Here is a 22,155-nt window from a genome sequence, read left to right as displayed (position 1 = left end):
ATGTACATCTACATGTGTCTCTTTGTGTGTGAACGTGTGATTTCATGCACGTATGTGTGCACTCGCACATTTAGATGTGCGAGTGCACACGCAGCAGGGAGAGCAGGCAGCAGAGTAGGATTTTCCAGTGTGTGTGTGTGTGTGTGTGTGTGTGTGCTAGAGAGGGGCGTACCTCTTGTGGTCCCTCCCCAGCCCTGCCCCTTCACATAGAGGAGTATCCTGTAGCAGGTCCCAAAACTGGAAACTCATTCAGTCCCTTCTGAATGGAGTGTCTTTAACGTGAGAGTGGAGGACTTAACTCTGTGCACGAAAATATGACAGCCCCGCATACGGCCGTGGTCTTCCTGACCCTGCTGCTCTGCCTCCCCAGTCCAGGTCATGGAGGTAAGTGCCACTGCAAGTCACTCTGTTACTGTCCTGCCCCCCCTTTTAACTTTTTCAGCTGATGAGAAAATGTCTCAAACTTTATCCTTCACTGTATTGGACTGAGGACAAAGTTTGTAAGTAAACTCCACATAAGGTCTTTTTTCTTTTTTTTAACATTTCTGTTGTTCACACAAACACACCCTATATCTCTCTCTGCCCCCTTGTCCTTCGTTGTTCAGCAGTGAATCCCCCTTATTCTTGTATGACACTCGAGAGGGGAATTTTGTACAGAGGGGGTGACCCCGGTCCAAAGTCGGAGACAACATCTGTTGCTTTCTCATCTAATGCAGTTTTTTCCTGTACCTTTCAGTATGTGCCTGTGAGTGTGTGTGTGTGTGTGAGTGAGTGAGTGAGTGTATTGTCTTTGAGAATGTTTGCATTGAATGCATGTTGCCAAAAGGCAGGAGGAGGTAGTGAAGCTGAAGCCCTCTGTGGTTGGGAGGTGAGCTGAGGTCCCTCTGCCGGCAGCAATGAATGGCTCTTTCAGAGGGAGCACACAGTAGCAGGCAGAGCTCCTTAACCACCCAGAGAGGAGAGATGAACGTGTGTGTGAGGGACAGAGGTGTTAGTAAGGAACGGAGAGAGCCAGGGTGTGTGTTTGGAAGGGGCGTGCTGAAAGGAAGGCCAGTACAGTGGTCCTAAAGAGCATAAGTAAAGTCTGCAGATGGCTTTTTTCTCACTATGATAGGATGCAGTTTGCCTTTGTGTGCAGGTTTGTGTGGGATGTGCAGTGTTTGGGCGAGGCAAGTGTGGTATGCTGAGGAGAAGTGTTCTCCAAAACTTAACTAACTCACCTCATCGCAAAATTGCACTGTACATATGGTGAGTTGGCAGCGTCAGCCTTGGACTTAGAGCAGCTGTTGAGCCCGTTGTCTTCTGCCGGCTGTTGGATCTTCAAACTCTCACTGCAAATTCCACTCCAATTCCGGGGCAAACCTCTCGGCGAGTGTCTCATTGGCAGCTAAAGTGAAAAAGTGTCTCTTGATCTGAACGGAGGAGTATCACTTTGTTTCAGTGGCACTGAATCAAAGCTCAGCTGGAGAGCTGGATTCAGTTCTTCTGCACTGTGATCTGTTCACCGCGAGCATGAACAGTCATCTGTTTGCTCATTTGTAGAAAAACCCACTAGCGGTGACACCTCCGCTGGAGACATTGCATTCGATGCAGAAACTTTTTGCACTAAACTGGGCAGCGACTTTACACGGGCACATTGTAGTTAGTGCTGACGGCTTAAATGGTGCTGTGGATCATATTTCGTAGATCCAAAACCCATGTTCCTCTAATCACAATGATGGCTGAATAAAATGGGAAAACTGTGTAAAGGGACAAGTGAAAAAGTGTCTCTTGATCTGAACGGAGGAGTATCACTTTGTTTCAGTGGCACTGAATCAAAGCTCAGCTGGAGAGCTGGATTCAGTTCTTCTGCACTGTGATCTGTTCACCGCGAGCATGAACAGTCATCTGTTTGCTCATTTGTAGAAAAACCCACTAGCGGTGACACCTCCGCTGGAGACATTGCATTCGATGCAGAAACTTTTTGCACTAAACTGGGCAGCGACTTTACACGGGCACATTGTAGTTAGTGCTGACGGCTTAAATGGTGCTGTGGATCATATTTCGTAGATCCAAAACCCATGTTCCTCTAATCACAATGATGGCTGAATAAAATGGGAAAACTGTGTAAAGGGACAAGTGAAAAAGTGTCTCTTGATCTGAACGGAGGAGTATCACTTTGTTTCAGTGGCACTGAATCAAAGCTCAGCTGGAGAGCTGGATTCAGTTCTTCTGCACTGTGATCTGTTCACCGCGAGCATGAACAGTCATCTGTTTGCTCATTTGTAGAAAAACCCACTAGCGGTGACACCTCCGCTGGAGACATTGCATTCGATGCAGAAACTTTTTGCACTAAACTGGGCAGCGACTTTACACGGGCACATTGTAGTTAGTGCTGACGGCTTAAATGGTGCTGTGGATCATATTTCGTAGATCCAAAACCCATGTTCCTCTAATCACAATGATGGCTGAATAAAATGGGAAAACTGTGTAAAGGGACAATTTCTCCTCAACTAATTATCTGCTGGCAGTTTTCTTGCTGCCTCAGTGTGAACAGTACTCACCCACTGACCCTGGAGAATGAAATGCTAATGTTGACCAGATGTACCAAGCCACTGATTAGATTTTGGCTCCCTACGCTCCACAAAATGCCTGCCACAAGCTGTCGGGGGACTCTCTTTCACCAGCTATCTCATTTTTTTTGTTGTTGTTTCTACATCTGTAAATGCCACAGGCCGTATGTCCAGATGACTTGGCATCACCAAATCATCTTCTGCTCTAGAAGCACTGTGCAAGTGTTCTTCAGGTGCTAAAGTGGTCTGCTTGCTCCCACTCTCACTTTATTCCACAGCCTTCGGGAACTTCTTGCACGGTGGCAGAAGCCGATTTGAATCGAACCCCGAAGGCAGCACAGAGAGCCATCCCCTGTAATAACATTTTCCATGAGCAGTCTTCAGTGGTGCAACCTACCACTTTCCCATAGTGTTAAAGCCTTTGTGCTTCGTCCGCCCACACAGCAGCCACAGGAACATTATGATGCAGTGTGAGCATAAGCAGTAGCTCACCAAATCTTATATTCCAGTTCTATAATTCTTTCTCCACATTGAATGAATAAAGTAAATGAGAGAGTTCTAATATATTTTGGTTTTCGTGCCATCTGTATAGCCTTCTGGTGATGTTACAGCACTGATAAAACAAAGTTTCACCTAGTGAAGCTCACTAAATGTCTCCTAACCTATTTGGATCCTGAATATGATTTCACTAGAGACGAGAATAAGGACACACAAAAGAAATAGATGACCGGCAGGGTTTTTGATTTAGAGACCATGTGTCGTACTTTTTGCTGAAATCAAGAAATTAAACATAAATCTGAAATTAGACATGACGTGTTCCTGGTTGGAGTCCCTGAAGCACCCTCTGTATCTCCTCAGTGCCATTAGGGCTTGTCCTTTAATCACCACTTTACCAAAGTTTGGAAAACTTAGCAAAGCAACTATTTCCAAGCCTGGAATAGTACTCTGTTGCGTATATGTTGTTTGGTTGGCCTGGTGATTTGGGTCTGTTTCCCGTTTTTCTGTCTGTTGATCTGTTTGGAAGTTATTTGCTTCTAAGGAAGTCGCGTCCACTGCCACTCCCCTCAGATGGTCAAAGGGTGTGAAAAGTTAATGACTTCTTTCTTGCCCCATTACCAGCCTTTCTACTTTCTAAGTCTTTTGTGGTTTGTTACCCAAAATAACTCTTTATAACATGTTGCCACCTTTGACAATATTAATATGAGTGGAGATATGAATACACAGACAAAACTCCTGTCCAGCTCTATTGGCAGAGCTAATGATGCCGTATACCAACATGTACAACATGACAAAGCTACTAGATAAGTTTCTAAAAGCATTAATCGAACCATCACGTACCCAATTGTGAACACTTGTGTTAAATTGTTCAAATAACGTAAGATAAGGCAAAACATCTTCCACCAACATCATCTAAAGGCTCATGCACATGAGCGTTTCAGAGATAGCGTGCTCCTGAATGTGTTTGCGTTTTCAATTGCAAAGCTTAACGAAGGGATTTACATCCCGAGACTGCATATGATCCTGCTATCTTCCCTAGAGTGTAATGTCACTATGGTAACAAGAAAAAAAAAAGGAATTTGCCTTGGCTTTGTGAAGTGCTGTACACGAGGCATCCATGTGTTCCTTGAGAGCTGGCAGAGAGAGAATGGTGGGACTAGTGTCTCTGCATGCACAGATGATTAATAAGGCCATAATTTGCATTGGAAAATTGATGAGATTAGTGTTGTGCTTGTTGTGCAGCATATGCGGACACACTTTGTGACCCTCCCATCACCCCTTAGTTTAAACACAACGCAATGTTAAAAAAGAACAGAAATGGGACTGATGGAGTAAATCCAAACAAGAAAATCACAGTGTTTATACGTGTAGAGTGGAATTTGCAGCCCCCTATCTGCTCCTGGTTCGCTCCTTCCCTGTGCACATCCCTCTACATGTGACTGAACAGCTCAGGGTCCAAAGAAAATACCTCATCCTTATGAGATGTGATCGTATGAGTCAGTCGGATCAGTGTGCACTTACTACACTATATTTTATGCAAAATATATAATCGGTAACAAAATCGTGTTTGAACCGGAAGTAGAAACATTACAATTACAATTTAAGTGGACGCGCACAAAATACGGACCAATCTCATTTTTATTTTATTCTAATTTTTATTCTAATTTTTATCCGTACAGGAGTCATGAGGTCCTCCTTTTAGTTGCATGAAAATGAGCCGCACCACCACCACGCACCCACCCACACACACACACACACACACTTCTCGTGAGATAGTTTCAGTAAGGAATGGTTTATTAACTTCTTTTTGTTGTTGTTTTGGAATTGTGGCCTGAGGCAAACATCATTACAAGAATCCAAAGTTAGGTATATGGGCAACCTGGCTCACCCTGCCTTCCCCTCTATAACTTCATCTTGTTACTATAGTTAGAATTTCATATCTGAACGGCTGCAACAAGGTGAGCAGCATGTCTGCCCTGTAATTACAGCGTATAACGGAAATGGTCATGGCTTGAGTCCTGTAACAGCAAAAACCACACTTGAGCGAGACTATGGGCTACTGCTGTTTATTAACAGGAAGCTGCTGCAGTCAGAGAAGTGTGTCAGCTAAAAGCCAGATAAGTAAAATGCAAAACAGTGCTTTGGAAAAGTCAGGGTTGCTGATCATTTTGTCATTTATTGCACTGTAGTACAGCTACAGTTAAAGTATGATTTAAATTCTGGTCTTTTTTTCATTTTTTCATATCACAATGGTATATATCAGTATGTTAACCACATTATCTAAACCACTTTATTGAGAGGAAGAACTGCAAACACACACCCTGAAATGCCCATGATTGCAGCAAGTACAGGGGCTAAAGTTGAACCAGTAAGTTGGAAAACTTTTACCCTTTGCCTGTAGTTTATCTTCCAAATAAATTTGGCCAACTTTGGGGCAAGGCTGGATGGTTAACTGGGCAACTGCCCCAGGCCTGCAGACTCTCAGGGGTCCCAGAGGCTCCAGTTCAAGGCGTGTTTGTTACTTTGTGGTAATTGAATGGTTTGGTAAAACTGCAACCTCAACACAATATAAAATGTGGACTATGTACATTGCAATCACAATTTATTGGCTCTGACCTGAGGGATCCCAAATTAGACTTCCTTCAGTTCAAACTGTGATTATGAAATAAATATTTCTGGGTAGTAATACAGTTTATAATAATAACCAATACATACACACTGAGAAACAGTTTAGGCGAAACAGAGGGATCCCCAACAGCTCAATTGTGCCCCAAGGTCGCCCAGTGACTGCTCATGTTTTCCCACTGACTTCCACATCTCAGCAAATATGCAGCAACAATTCGGGCACTGACAGAAATAATGTCCAAAACTTAAAATATGGTTGTAGTTAATCACGATTATCCCTCAAGGTAGCAGAACCATGTGACAGAGCTATTAGATGTCCTTCACAGGTTTATAGAAGTGCGGGTGCGCAACTCTTCAAAGAGAGAAAGTCGGCCTTGCTCTTCATTGTACAGTTATTCCCTGCATGGTTGTCAAACTTAAAGCAGAGTAGCTTCAAATGCACATATCACAGCTCAGTTTATTGTCATTTTGATGCAAGAACACTTAAAAAAGGGCCTGTCCTTCGCCCTGAGGACTCTCTTCTTCACTGGCAGATGATCTTTCCCACATTGCTCCCTTTGAGGTTGCTGGCTGCCGATGGCAGGCTGCTTGGATTATATTTTAAGGCCATTATCTGCGTAGAGCAGCCAGACAGCCCACACACAGACCCTGGGTGTGTACACAAAAGAGTCTCTGTACATAAACACAGGCACAGATCTCAGTCTTAGGTGGAAGGTCATCACATGGTGTTGTTTTAACCCCTTTTCTATGTCAATCAGATAAGCTGGCGTGAGGGAGTCGATGGTCTACACCCAGATTTCAAGTGCAAAATTGTCAATTTGAGTGTATTTGAAGTGTAATTACCTTGTCGCCATGCAATTGTTGGTAACTCTCAGGGCACAGTCTTACCTACCGCACTGCACTGTAAAACAGTGAAAATGGAAAATGCATTAAAGGTAAATTTCAACTGTTTAGTCATAAATAAAGCTACAAATAATGCACAAATCATTTGTTGGGTAAAGGTGATGATGTGAAAGTCAAGGATTCATCCTCTGGGAGTCCTAAAATATGTCACGGCAATTCATCCAACAGATGTTAAGATATTTCAATCAGGACCCAAACAGGTAGACAGACAGGTGTCATACAGCAACACTACTGGCATGTGTAAAAATCTAAAAGTGAACACAATAAAAATCCTTGGGACCTTTGTGGCCTTATCATCCATGAAAAACTATGAAAAGATACATTTTACTGCTTATTGTCATCTAGTGGCTGTATTTAACGACATGACAACATGACGTGCTCTTTAATTTATCAGGAGGTGGTGCTATTTCAATGATTGAGAGGGGATGTACAAACATGAGAGAGGGGGTACAAACAACGTCTTTGGGCAGTAAGGTTGGCAGACAAAAACACAGATGACCTATACACTGCACTGTCCCTGAATGCACCACCAGCAGAGAGCTGCTGATGCTGCAGAGAGGTTGAGGATACTTAATATAAAACAGACACACAAAGGCAATAATAGACCCACTTGCCACAACAATAAAGGAAATATCCTATTTCCGGGTGATTGCTTATTATTTTGTGTATATCGCTAAAGCACTATTAATATGCGGGAGAGTCACGGAACGTCCGGGAGAGGTGCAATGCCTCCCTTTGGCCAAAAGCTGGACACACTCGGAAACAGCAGGTTGGATTTGATTCAGGATAAATTTAAAGATATTGGATCTTTGAAGCAGCAAACAACAGGATATGGATAAGATTACTGCCGATTACTAAGCATTATAAAAAGTGAGCATGGTAAAATATAAGGAAGTAGCTTTAAAACAAACCAGAAAGTCAAGCATTTCCTTGATGGACTACAATGATAGTGTCATGCACATTAGGATATCTGTAAGACCACAATGGGACCAGAACCTGAACTGGAACATTAGAAATCAGAGTGTGTTATGACCCTGAGAAAGGCTTATACTTTCCCCCAACTGCAGCAACTGAAATGTGTGTTTATTTTTGATAAGAGCTGTTGGGGAGTTAAGTGCCCAAAATGAAAACTCCAGAGAAAATTCTCATCATCACGGAACTGCCAAGTTTTCAATAAGCAGGAATTATGCATGACCAGATGTCTCGATACGAATGGCCTCTGTGGGTTTTCTTCCCTCTTTTTTCATTTTTATAAAGAGAATAGTCCATTTTTATCATTTTTGTTGAATAAAGAGGATTCAGTTCTACTCTGGGAGCCATTGTTTCTCTTATCCATTGAAAATAAATTAAAAAGATAAAAAAAAAAAAAAAAAAAAAAAATCTAATATATTCTCTTCCCAAGGGGCTTTAGTACAATTAACCACTCTGTTTTCCTCCTCAAGATCAGCCAGATCTTTGTTTATCCTGAATTCTATTGTACAATAGTTATCTCACATTATCACCAGATTTATCGTCAATATTTCTGCAGTTGAACAATCTGCTTCGCGTGTAACTCACATGGCCTCACCATTGGAATCAAAGTAGTGTGTCCAGTGAGTTGAGAAAAGGCTGCTAAGACAGTGGAATCATGTGTTTCCAGTTTGGGGCTGCTTCATCTGAGATGTGACAGAAAACTAAACTCACAAAAAACATCTGGAATCAGCTTGTTCAGCTAGTAGCTGGAAGCTTTAATGAGCCTGTCCCTGTACGTCACTTACCTAATATAGACAAAACAAACGCTGTGAAAGCATGCCGAAAGTGTGCCGAATTAGGCAATACTTGGAGAATGTTTGGTGTAAGATCTGAAGTAGTTGAGTTTGTCGTCAGATCTGTTTTTATGTTCACTCAGCCAATCTACGACTCCAACTGAGAAAAGTGTACAGTAAGCCACACTCAATAGTAGCTCATTAGACCTTTAATATGTGACGTTCTGCAAAGCATTATCCCTTATAAACTTCTATTTTTACATGTCCAGCAGGGACAGTAGCTTGCACATGAATATGACTCACTGCTTTAAATATAGAGAAACCCACTGTGAGTACAGGGGACTCCCTCCAGCCCAGAGGGTGTGTGACTCATAAACACTAGGCCAGAGTGGTTAATCATAAGACGTCAAGAGTCCAAACTAATCATTTTTAATGCCTCTAATTAGCTCCTCTCTTTGAGATGTTATTCGTCTTAACCCCACAATGACGGGACCGAGCTTTAGCCACGAATCTCTGGGGATAAATAACATTTTTATTTCACTGTTTGCGAATCGGTGAAGGCTTGGACATTCTAACAAAGTTCTGAGAGTCTGGAAACCACCTGACATCTGATGCATAACTTCACCAAGAATGTGACTTAATTTTCTGTCTTTTCCACAAGGATGATTTTGAGTTGTGTGAAATAAATAAGAAAACGCCCCCTTTTTCTTCCGACTAGCGAGTCTCCTGCACTATAATTCCAACAACATGACAGCCAGAGGATGCTGTTAGGAGGGCCACTTTTCACAGCACGCTGACATAAAGGCAAATCAGCGCCAGCTCCCATCCTGTTGAAAATCTTCATCAGCACGGCCGAGGGACCATGAAGTGTTCTGAGTAATTTGACGCCAGACGGCCTCATTACAGGCTGGGTTCAGACAGAATCTACAGGGCTGGGGATAGCACAAGGCCTGGGATCTGGCAGATTACAGTCTAGAATAGTTTGTGCCAGATAAATATGGCTAGTCGGGAGGATCAACAAAAGAGCCGGGTTGCTTCATATAGAGTTGAGGGAAGACGGAAAGGGGATCCAGAGTGGGGACTTTGTGGGCGTGTTTGTGATTGAGTTTGTGGGTGTGAAGGCATTTTTTCTGCGTGTGCTCAGCTCACACAGGTCTCCAGTGTCAAGGGGCCAGAGCAAATGTCGTCATGTCTCCAGTTAGCAAGGCCTAAAATAACCAGAGGAAATGACGAAGTTTGATTTGACTGTCTGTATGACAGCAGCTTGTAGCAGGGAACAGCTGCACGGCGGAGCTGAAGCACATGCCGCTGGTTTTTGGCAGACAAACAAGCTCCTGGTTCAATCATGTGCTGAGTCTTTCACACAATTGAAAATAGTTTTATGAAACACTGTGAAGTAGAAACTGGAACATGGATCAGAGTCCACTCCCAAAGTATTCTTATATATCTGATGCTGTTTAATAGATCTGGATGTAAAAACCAGAAACCAGAGAGAACTTTACAGACAGATTTCGATAAACAGTCTGATACGTAGTATTTATTTATATAGTATCTGTATGACACAAATATGTATTTGTTGAAATGTTAAACTAATGTTATAAAAGATGGAGTGGGAACCATAATACTATGTAGCATTTTAAAGTTTAGAGAACAGTTTTGATTCACGCTGCATTGAAAGTATACACGTGTTACTTGTGTGGGGCTTTTATTTTGGTGGTTTTGCAAAGTACATATACTGATACTTTGGCCTTTCTTGGCTTTTAACAACCTTTCTGCACTCTTTACACTGTATTTGTATTAAATATATCGGTCAGAAAACAAGTCTACTGACCTTTATCCTGAAGGAGATTCTCTTTCTCTGTACAACAAACCCGATTTCTGTTTACAATTATACAATTCGAGTCTTTATCCTGCTGAAAAATGTCCGTCTCAGACATATGGATGGATTGGATTACTCAATGGGACTGCTGGGCACAGGCCCTGGGGCCCAAGAGGTCAGGGGCCCCATGGGAAAGAGCCTCTAAAGTACATCTCTGTTCATATTTTTGGTTTGAAAAAGCTCACTTAAAAGACACAAAATGACCACAAAGAGATATACAACAGTTCGAAAACGGATGCGAAACCACTCAAACTCAATAAACCATGAGACTGTCCAAAATAGACAGATATTTCTCAGAAACAGAAACGAAACAAAAGTGAAATTAGCACAGACTGAAACCAACCATACAGAAACTCTGTGCCCAGGGGTCCATTTTCTCATGATCTATCAGCGCTCAGACAGACTTGCCTCAGAGCATATGTTTACATTTGCAGACATTATTCCCATTTCATAAATTTTGGGGCACTTGAAATGAATTCACGCTTGATTAAACAAAACTATTAAAAAAAAAAAATAAAAAAAGCCTTTCCAAACTTTTCTATTATGTGAAAATAAGCAAAGATTGTGAGGAATTAAAAAAAAAAACATCACAATGCACTGAAGTCAACAAATGATCAGCCAAACCAGAAGAAATGCAGATGACAGGAAAGATGAGGGTGCACCACGAACAACCAGTATTTTTGTGGCTGACTAGGCAGACTGATGTAACATTCAGTGCCAGATCGGGTCAAGGGAATAGGTCCCTGGGGAATGTAGCGAGATGGAAGAGGGAAGCTGACTGTTTGTGACCTTGGAGCGACCTGTCACTTTACGGGCAAAAACACATTCCTAAGCGTCTCATCAGGACACACACTAGATGTTTCAAACATTGTCGAGATGAGTTTAGATTCAGTCCGCCTTCGCAGGCGGTTCGTAACAGCAGCCCAAATGACCAAACGATACACGTTATCATTTGCTGACATATTGCGGCTGTAGTGAACATGTGATCGTCATCAGTAAGCTCGCAAATTTTTGCTAGGACGGGGTTTGTTTGTGTGGATGGACCAAAGTTCAAGTCCAGTGTGAAGCTGCTGTTAGCTCTTATAGTATTGAGTCACATGATGTGAGCCATGTGACATTAAGGATCCTGTGATTTTTATGGCAAACCGCTACTTTTTTTACTAAGCCAACCATCCTCATTTAGTGCCTGAACCAAACCCTGATGTTTGTGCCTAACCCCATCTCCAAACCACTATGTTTGCACAGTTGTAATACAGTGTTTTTGGCTGTTTAGGGCAGAAATTTGTGCCAAAGCGGCGCATGTCTCCCTACACCATGGTTGCTCTTTTAACAAATAACATTGTTGGTTGTGTGAGAGGCTATGGACATGGTTGGAGGACGTGTTGCTTGATTGCAGTGCTGTCAGAATCATCTTGTCTTATACATTGGAAACAAGATGTCGTTTCTTCTCTTAAATAAAAAAAAAATAAATAAAAATACACACAATCTATTCATTCTTCCAATCTAACAGCGATGTGTTCCAATCCTTGCTCAATATGCTCCAGAGGCTGTATGGCTAATTTGCAGATGCTACACATAAGAATACCTATAACTACTGGATGGCAATTAGCTTGAGGCCAGCCTACGGGACAAAACTGAACTTTCTTCTGTGGCCTCCTCACTCTCTAATGCATGTTCATTTATTCTGAAAAACGAGCAAGCTCCTGGTGTTTTGTTGTCCCATTTCCATTGAGTGCATAAGTTATTTTTGGAGATGTGTGGAAAGGAAAAGTGGTCAAGAAAAAAACTAGATGTGTTGTGCAACCAGGCGCCTGTTTAGTCATTGCTGACTCAAGAAAAGGTCTGTCATCTGGCATTTAGTGTGCACCCTAAACACCTCCATACTGTTTAGATCCTTGGGGTGTTGAAGTAACAACCACCAATCGCTGGTTTCCATCAGTGGAAGTTCACTTACTCATATTATTGTGAGCATGGAACTTTCCACATCAGCATGCGAATCCAGGTGAACGTTATGATCCTCTATTGAGTAGACTAATTAAAGAGTTCAGGCGCAAATGGGAGATGACAGTAGGTGAAGGAGGGGGGGGCGCTTTTAATCAGGTTGAAGTTACGAGTCAACTGAGACACTATGTGTGTAGAAGCAAGTGTGGAGAGGGCGTGTTTAAAATTTCACACACACTGGCGTCTTTTCTACTTTAGCAGAAAGTGAAAAGAGGTCAGCGATTTGAAATGTGGTCCGAACTTTAAAACGGGAAGAGCTCCCTGCGATCAGATGTCACTCTCATCTAAAACCGGCCTTAGAGCCTCACCAATTCTTTCCAAACAAAATGGAATGTTTTCTGCTTTGCAACCAGACATTACCAAAGCAGAAAGCACAGGGGTTTGCTGAGGGGTGCGGGGTTCACACAACTTATGTGTCACAAGCAGTCATAGGGAGAGAAATATGAAAAGTTGGAAAAACTAAATAGCACCAAGCTATTTTCCTATCTCTGCTTAAGGAAAGAGGCACCTTGGGTAATTTATCATGTTGTGTCTTTTGGTGGAAGTCTCACAACTTGCTCGACTTGCTCAGCAGCTGTTGTTGCAGAGAAATCATAGTGTCATACTGCATGCAGACACTTGCGAGCACAAATATTTTCCTGGCAACTGAAAGTGAAATAAACTAAATTCACTGCCTTGCCAAACTGTGGATTTCACTTCCAGACATAATTGAACATGACTGTCCAAGGCAGAGAAGACCGAGGTGTTGTCCTCACGGTTCGCTGTGTCTGTTTTCCTGATGCATTTGTGTGATAAGTAAATAGGGGAGATTGTAATTACATTGGTAATTGAAACAAAGTAAACATCTAATGCCAGTAAACTTAATCAGTTTGATAACAATGATTAAAATTGCACATAATCAGGAATAAGCCCAGATAATGCATCATTGATTAGACCTAATCATGAGCATCCTGTTATTGGTTGCACAATCTGAACACAAACTCGCTCACTTCAGGCTCCCACTTCTGCTTGCAGCCTATAACAAATTACAGTATGTGCTCGTTAAACACGCGCTGGCATCGTTGTGACCTTCGCTTCTCCTCTAATGGGACACCTTCACTCTCGCTCATAATTGACTGGCTTTTTGAACAGTCTCTGCTCAGCAGCCAACTCTCGCTCGCCAAAAAATGGCACTGCAATATTTTAGTGGAAAGACTCGCCTCCTGATGGCACTGCAGAAGTGGCTGTTTAAAACATGACACCTCCAGGACTGTGCTGAGAGGTAAGAGCCAGTCCACATCCTCATAAAAACACACTTTCTGTGTGTTTGAAAAAGTGCATTAATGCCATTACCTGAGATCTGTCTTTGTGTATACAGGTCAAAAACCCAGAGCCTGTCAATGGCCTGAGCGAATACAGTTATGAAGCTGACGCAGTTTTGAAGTTGAAACTGTTTGAAAGGTGATATTTCTACTCTCTGTTTATTACTGAGGTCAAAGTGGGTAGTGGAGTTCTACTGGAGTGCATTATATTAAGAGATGTTTCTAATGATTTGGCCATCCTCATTCATTTTAAAGAGCGTGGCCAAAACATTAGAACTTTAGAACAAACTCTTCTGATAATGTACTTTGACCTCAAATAGTAAACAGGGAGTAAACATATCACCTTTCTGACAGTTTACTTTCAAGCTGTTATAAAGTTTTTAAGTAGAGCATACAGTATTAAACTCCAGAATACACTCTATACAATATATATATTCTGTCATTTCTGTAGTTTATTAGCAGCTAAAATGAGGCTGAAGCCCCAATTATAATTGTATAATTGAGGAGCTAAAACCATATATAGGAGGAGGCAATAAACTCTGGTTTAGACTGACATCTGACAACTGCAGACAGGTGAACCACATACTGGGAGACCACATGACACCAGAACAGCTTCTATGGGCCTTGGTCTTGATTCTCCAAGTCTTCTATGAATTAAAAGGATGAGACATTATTCTTCCAAAAGATATTCCCTCATTTAGTGTTGGAGAAAAGCTCTGTCTAATACCTGGCTCTAAATTCTGTGTTTAACTGGATTGAGATCTGGTGACTGCAAAGGCCTGAACATGTGATGACCATTTTCTTCTTTATAAAATCCTTCAGCTGCTCTTTCTGACGACACGACCCAAACACATCAAGTTAAGGTTACGTTCCGTCTGGGCACTAAAAAACATGGTTGGGTTCTGTTAAACTGAGGTGGCTTTGTTTTAATTCGATGACTCTTCACAAAGCAACAGCATGTTGTTTAACACTAGACTTGAACTCGTGTCCCCTTTGGGAATGTCCTCTGCTTTGTTGACCTGTCCAACTGCCTCCTGGCAAAACTTTTCTCTGTCTAAATACAAGGTGACACAGTTATGTTCTACAGTGCTACGGCTGATACCCGTGTCATTATGGTGTCACGTTTGTGTGGGCTGTTTTTTCCAGCTTGTACAAGCAGCCTACACAGAGGACAGTCTCCTTTGTGTCCTGGATTCATTTAGGGTTTCCTCTAACATGGTGCCCATCTGTACTTGTCAAATCCCCCACGACATTTTGTCTGGCCACACAAAGTCACAAGACAAAATTTCCCATGGACTTCTGAGACTGAGAAATCTCAATTATGATTATGATTTTACAGTGTCACAGTGGGATTTTTCCCTTTGTAGCATCACTTTCAGGACAAATGACACACGCCCACATAATCCTGTGAGTCTTGAAGAATGCAAACTTGCATGAATGTTGTCTTTTTCCATTATCATTCATGTTTTGGTATATAATGCAAATTCACAATTTTTTTTTTTTTTTACTTTTATCACTAATATCACACCAAGACACCACTACAATACACAAACAGGATCCCATTTAAACACCTTACACATGGAAATGTGATTTCAGCCCTGCAGTGATGTCTTACTATCAGATGTATGATTAATTCACAGACAATGATGGTTTTACCTTAACCAGAACAGACCTCCTCAGGCCTCTTTTTAAATGCAAGTCATAAACTATTGATGTTGGTCTCCGTCTGAACTTACTGCTGACTCCTGAATCACATTGCTCCTGAGTGAGGTCATTTGGAAACAAACTTAGTGGCCAAGAAAACAGGGGAGCTGGATAATAAGTACAGTAAGACTCTGATTTATGAATGGAGCTTTAAATGTGAACAGGTGTCCTGTCTTGTGGACTTATGCTTCATTCCTGTGAGTCTTCAGCCACAGTAGGAAAAAACAGAGCAACGTCGAGCTTAATTGAGATGAATAAATTTAAACTGTTGAACCTCAGAAGTCTCAGTGGAATAGTTTAACACTGTGAAGACATGAAACACACATTGTGCGCTGCAGAGATGGTTTAATGCCGGATACAACAGGATGAGCCCTGCACTTCCTGCAGGTCGTCTGGTGTCAGCACACTGCTGTCTCCTCCTCAGCAAAAAAAAAAGAAAAAAAAAAGCTTAAAACACATGTAAAAATTATAAATGTGATGAATTTTTTTCATGCAATAACAACCATGGGATTCATGATAAAATTAGGATCAAATGACACAAAGCTTTGATAAATCATGTGGCTGTGTTGCAGTTTTTGAATCTACAGAGGCTTCTTTATAAAAGCCTCCTCCTGTTTTGGCTACAAACCTTTTCACTAAAGCTCATGTTCTGTGGCTTCATCCAATGATATTCCAATTTTTTCCAACTTAAATGATCCCCCCATCCCCCAGAAGTGTTGCATAAGTAACATTTGATACCCACTTCCAAACACTATGTATGTTTGATTTATTTACTAACACTGTTCCTGTCTGAGCGTGTACAACTCATACACAACTCATTTGACTTGAACCAGAACATCCTCTGGAACCAAGACAGTCAGCAACAAATGGACTATTCTCCATAAAATCCAGTCTGTTGGCTGGGAGGCCACATAGCAAAGTATGTTTGTAAAAATGCATCACTCACGCATTCCATACTTCTGCAGTGCCTCATTCAGGATGTGTTTATTACCATGGGCTTTTCTTTCTTTTTTTTTTCTTGTTGAATCGAGCACATCTGTAGAACATCTAAGTGCCAGCTGGATGGTATTGGATGCCTTTGGCAGAATTTCAGAGCAGCATTCATTAGCAGTCAGAAAGACATGTGCTTCTTCATTGGGGCTGTGGAATTGAATTCCTCAAACTCATTTAAATTCTAATAAACAGCTACAAATATGTCCACAAGTGAAGGACAGGCTTCGTTTGCATTCGCAGGGCCAGCGTTTTGAGTTCAGCAACCCTCTGACACATGCCATGTGACATAAATGCTGAAAATCCACGTTGCCATCTAAAACAGTCGGAACACGAAGCACTTAATAGCTTAACTTGGAGAACTTTTGAATTCACAAGCATGTTAACGCGAAATGTAAGACGTGTGAGTAAACTGCATTACACAGTGTGATTCAGCAGGTTTTACATACTACACATCCAACCCGGAGCCTTTCTTCACAGCAGGCTGCTTTTACTTGGTATCCTCAAGGAACCTTATTGTGTGTTTCTGTCAGCTCGGGGAGTGTAACATGTTGCGAAATCCTCAGGGCACCAGAGGCTGGAAGTTGCCTCTATGGTACAATGTTTTGCTGGAAATGTTTAAAAAGCTTCAAGCTGCTTTTCTGCAGTCACATGGCAACAGGAAGCATCAATAGCCATTTGCAGTTTTTTCAGCACTGCAGCTAAAACAGAGGTGTGGTTTCTTGTCCCCCGTGGGCAAACAGTACTGCACATTTCTCCATTGAGTTGTCTGTCAAAGTAAATCCATACTTGTGGTTTGTGTGTGTTCCTTAGTTTAACTGCAGCTTCTCACTGAATACAACTGTTGCAGTTATCGCTGCCACATCACATAACTGAAGCAGTTAAAAATAAAACACATTATTAAGGTCTTATGAAGCGGCTGTCGCACGGAGAGTGACGCTATTGGAAACCAGACCAACGCCCAGACACTATGCCAAGACCTTCTGGTGAAACAGCAGATCAGAAGCCTCTTTTGCCCGAAATATATCTTTTGCTGCTCACCAGAAAATCCCCTCCTTCCACTGGGTACACGCCGTACCTTCTCTTTGAGTCTTTCTTTCCATTTGTCCTTTCCTCCACTGCAGTTAGTCAAAGGTTGGTTGAAGCCGATTTTTGAGAATACAAAGGCTCCTTTTACAGTAACCATCTGAAAAATAACTTTTTGTGCCATTTGTTTGGTTTGCCTTTTTTTTTTGTTTGTTTTGTTTTTTTTGGGAGGGGGGAGGTGGTTTCCTCCACGGCCTGAATTGGACGGCCCCTCCCTTCTGCGATGAAGTGCCCCCGCAGCTTATAAATGTTTAAAAAGAGCCTTCTTCTCTGCAATCCCAAACCACGTCAAATCTTGGCAGAGTTAAAGGACGAACGCAGTAAAAACGTAGCAAACACATTCCATGTCATCTACCACACAGAGCACTGCTGGCTGTGCGCGCGTGTGTGCACGTGCGTGTGGGTGAGAACTAAATCCATGTGTGCATGTGTGTAATTCAGTTCGCCAAACTTCTGTCAACCCAGTGCAAGTCTCACACTTGCTGTTTGCTCACCACACCCCGTGTGAGGCTGAGCAGTCACTTGCTGTCACTTCATGCTCAACTGTCGACTCGTACGATGACTTGGTGGACAAGGAAAAATCGAATGTATGTGCTCCATATTCCTTAGCAACAGTTCAAGTGTTTGCTTTTCTGTTGGCAACACCACGTGTGCTGCCACACTCTCCATACGGCGTGTTGAAGGCGTGATGAGTAATTCAGAGATAAGTAATTTTTCAACACCTACAGTAGCAACACTCAGCTTCACTTTTATATTAATAGGCGCATTCGCACTGGGGAGCCACCATTGTTAGCTGCAGCTTACGTGTCTTGCTCAAGGGCACCTCACTGGACCCATGTAGTGTGAGAAAATGGCATTACTCAACCCACACAGAGATCTCATTTGGGAATTCAACCTGACATCCCTGCAGGCGTAAACCCTCCTCTATAACCTGTAATCCACTAACACACACGCTGTGGTTTAATCAGGAGGACCTTTATCAGTATCAACGTCTGTCTGTGTGTCCGCTCTTGCCTGAGTGGTTCATTGAATTGATCGTGTCTGTGTCGTATTAGGAGGATGCGCGAGAGCAGGCGGTGGCGATCCTCATGTGTTTATGTATGAGATTTCCTGTGTGCGGCCATCTGAAGCATTAAGGCAGATGGATGAGTCAGACAATTTAAGCTTCTTACTTTTGTTTTTGCCAATAAATCCAGTTCTGTTGCTATATTTTTAAGCATATTTATGTGCTTTATTCTTCTGTGAGAAAAGTTTCTAACAACCCTGTTTGCCAAAAATTATGTTTAGAAATAAATGTGACTCTCTCTTTTTAATGGCAACCATTGCATGTTGCATGGTGAAAGCATTCATTTCTCCAAACCAAATGATGCTATAAGATTTCAGTTTATCTGAACATGCCCTACTATTGCCACAAAAAACCACTATATCAGAGGATGTTTAGACAAAGTTGCTGTGCAAGTTACTAAATAGAGCACTGACTTCATGCAGCTTTAACAAATATAGCAATATAAAGGACTAACTGACATTTATCTGTGCACGACCCAGAACCACACCCTTCATATGACTCAAAGATAGGAAATAATATGTCATGCAGCTTTTACAAAACTGCCAAGCTAGCATCCTTGTATGAGGCTAAAAGTCCAGGCCTTATTAGAGTGAGGAACGGCGACACCCACAGCCAACGTTTGTGCAACAACGGCTTGTTAAGCATTAATTGCGCTGCCATCTCCGAGCACGTGCACATTATTCAATTAACATGAGTATAAACTATCACCGCAGGTGGGCTCCCAGTATACACAACAACGTGGCTCCTTCTTTTTAGCAGTTTTATTTAAACAAGGTCACAAAGGAACAGTTAATTACTTGTAGTAACCTCTCTGAAAGCGGGAGGAGATTGCATTTCCACCATTAATAAGAGTAAAGAGTGTTCAAGTCAACATGGGTTTTGTGACACTAAGGTGTTGTTTTCCAACTCTTTGGCATCAAGATATGTTATTTGGAAAATTCTCACAGATGGATTGCCGAACGGTTCCGCCAGATAAAGGCCCAGAGGCCCGAGAGGTCGAGGCCCGTGGGCCAGACCTTCTGTTTCAAGTGAGTGTTGAAATTTCATTGTTCGAAAGTCACAGAACTCGGTTCAAAGACAACAAAAAAAATAACAACAAAGAGATGCAAAAGAAATAAATCACCACAGACACACAGAAATCACTATGAACTCAAATGATTTAAAAAAAAAAAAAACGTATGACAATCTAAAACATACACAATACAAACCACAAGATAAAAAAACCCAACAACAAACAGATGCACATTTACTGCAAAGACATGCAAAGTATTTCCAAAGAAGCAAAGCGTCTAAACGAGAAACAAAATGCTAAAGAGAGACAAAAAATGAACAGTTGTACAAAATGCCAGTTCCCTTTTCTCCCAATCTGTCTACAGATATTCAAAGGATAAACCAGCAACATGTCAGTCCTATATAAATTTTGTAGTATTTTTTTCAAAAACAAAAGTGAACCGTCTGAAGCCAGCCAAGAGAGGCTCTTACCCTTTTTGTCTTTTCGATGAGACTTTTGCTTGATATTAAATGTGGGTTAAGTTTGGGTGCAGGCACTCAATGACTTACAAATTGGTTCAAAGGGATTGAGTCACTGCAATCAAAGCGGGAAGGCTGCACACACTAGAGGAGATAGAAATGATATTACTCGCGCACACGATGGGAAAAATTGCTAATGAGTCTTTATGAATGTCTGACCCTAATAAGAGTATAATCGTATTGGGAGCTGTGAAATCACATGTTCACCCATTAGCAAAAGAAACACACTTCTCAGTGTTTCCGATTAGCTCGAGAAGGTCCCAAAAGGGCCGTTAGCATGCGCACTCGAGAATGTGTTTAAATCCAGAGGAATTTTAATTACTCTCAGATAGCTTTCAAGTGGGTCAGCTTATGTTGTATGGATGCTAAATGAATGGCTCTGTAAGCTGTTTTCATTTCATCTGCAAACTCAGACAAGAGTAAACACGTCAACAGCATCATCAGGAGGTGTCACCGACTTTTTTCAACGGTTGAAAAAAAACGAGGAAATTGTTATTTTGTAGTTGTCGTGGAGCCTTACTGGACTCTACTCTTCATCTGCTCTTCATAAAGACTGATACCTGTTTCAGATTTCAACAGATTTCAGTTTCTGAATCTTATTCCAGTCTGTTTACTATACAATGCTGATGATCAATTTAGAAAATGACTGATAATGACACTTTCTAGGTTTTTCAATGCTGTGTTTGACAGATGTGTTCTCCACACATAAAGTGTGTGTTTTGTTTTGTTTTTTTTTCATTTGTTTGTCTGACGTCTGGGGCAGAAGCTTGGAGGAACCCTTTTTTCTCAGGAAACGTGTTGCCAGCTTGACAGATCATCCAGATCTGTGAAATACTCAAAAAGCTAATCCTCAGATTTATGGTTATCATATCCGTTGGCATGAAATTTGATCTCCCTGTGAAGTATGAGATGTAATATATGCATGTTCAGACCATGTGGTGCAGCAGTTCTCACACATATTGACATTCAGCGAGGTTTGCTGACTTAGCCAGTAAGAACCCATGAACACATCTGCAGATGGTTTGGGTTTGTACTGCAGGAGAACTGCTGCTCCATATTCTTCAAGCATTGGGTTAAATCACATCATTTGTACTTAAATGAGGCGAAGAGAGAATGGAAAAGTTGCTTCTCATACTCTTCCTCCTCCACAATGAGCCAGATGGACCTTAATGCATGCTAATTCCCTTTTTGGAAAATGTTCAAATAGTTTTACAAAGCCAACTAGCCAAGCCAAGTGTATACAGCAAGTTCAAGTAACAACTAATTCATCAAATCAAATGTCCCGAGTACAGGTGTACTTTTTGGCTCCTCCTCAGCCTCTACTTTAATAATATTCTGTACAACTCTTTCCTACACATGGATGAGCTGAGGAGGCCATACGTTAATAGACATTGATTAAAGTGAGAATGGAAAAATAGTATATTAAAATATCCATTTTGTAGTTGTATAAATGTAAACAAAACAAATGTAAACAAATTGTATAATTCATTTGGCCATTCTGTGTGGAGTATTCTCGGGTTTCCTCCAACAGTCCAAAGACACATGTCAGGTTAAATTGGTGACTCTTAATTGCCCGTAGGTGTGAATGTGAGGTGGCTGTCTGTGTGGGTCTCTCTGTGTTGGCCTTGAGATAGACTAGACCAGTAGCTCTGAGAAATGAACAATATACCAAAAGCCAGACCACTGAGCATGATCAAACTGGGGCAGAAAGGCTTAAAATCTCATCAAGGCCTAGCGTTAGTGAAGAGACATCAGTACACAAAGGGGCAGATGAGGATGCAAACCTTGGCAAAAGTCACCACTGCCACCACTTTTAATTTAATCCTATAGGAGACTGGTGACTTATGTAAGCACACCCCAAACAAAACCACCTCTACATCCTGATATAATCTTAATTGAACTACAATTATCGAATCTCACATCTTGATAAACACTAAGAGACATGAAACCAGCAAACGAGGCCATTACTTTCGGACAAAGGGCTTTAGGATTCAGCTCTGGTGGTTGTCGCTTGATTAAAACTTCAAACCCAAGCCTTTCCTTGACAATCCAAAAAAGGTTTAATTTAGCAACACAGCATCTTTAGCCTTATGTATAATTTGTGGCATTATTTGATGTAACATTGTCAGATGAGTTGCTAAAGAGTGGGCCTCACTGATTTCTGCCGACCAGAAGTTAGATCTTTAACACAAAGCCATCCATAGCTGTCAGTCTAAATCTTAAAGTAAAAAAAACTTACATCAAAAAGTAAAAGTCTCCTTTGTGCCACTGAAAG

At 41.6% G+C, this 22,155-nt stretch overlaps 1 protein-coding gene across 1 annotated transcript in view; it reads left to right on the top strand.

Moving 5' to 3' along the window:
* The first annotated feature begins 243 nt into the window (after positions 1-243).
* The window catches only part of cspg4 (chondroitin sulfate proteoglycan 4), a 63,472-nt gene continuing 41,560 nt past the window's right edge, over positions 244-22,155 (top strand). The window contains exon 1 of the mRNA XM_067500294.1: positions 244-384. Coding sequence (XP_067356395.1) covers positions 315-384 — 70 coding nt within the window. The 5' untranslated portion in view covers positions 244-314. The remainder of the gene's footprint in view (positions 385-22,155) is intronic.

Source organism: Channa argus, chromosome 4 (assembly GCF_033026475.1).
Source record: "Channa argus isolate prfri chromosome 4, Channa argus male v1.0, whole genome shotgun sequence".
NCBI lineage: Eukaryota > Metazoa > Chordata > Actinopteri > Anabantiformes > Channidae > Channa > Channa argus.
This window is presented reverse-complemented; position numbering and strand designations above follow the sequence as displayed.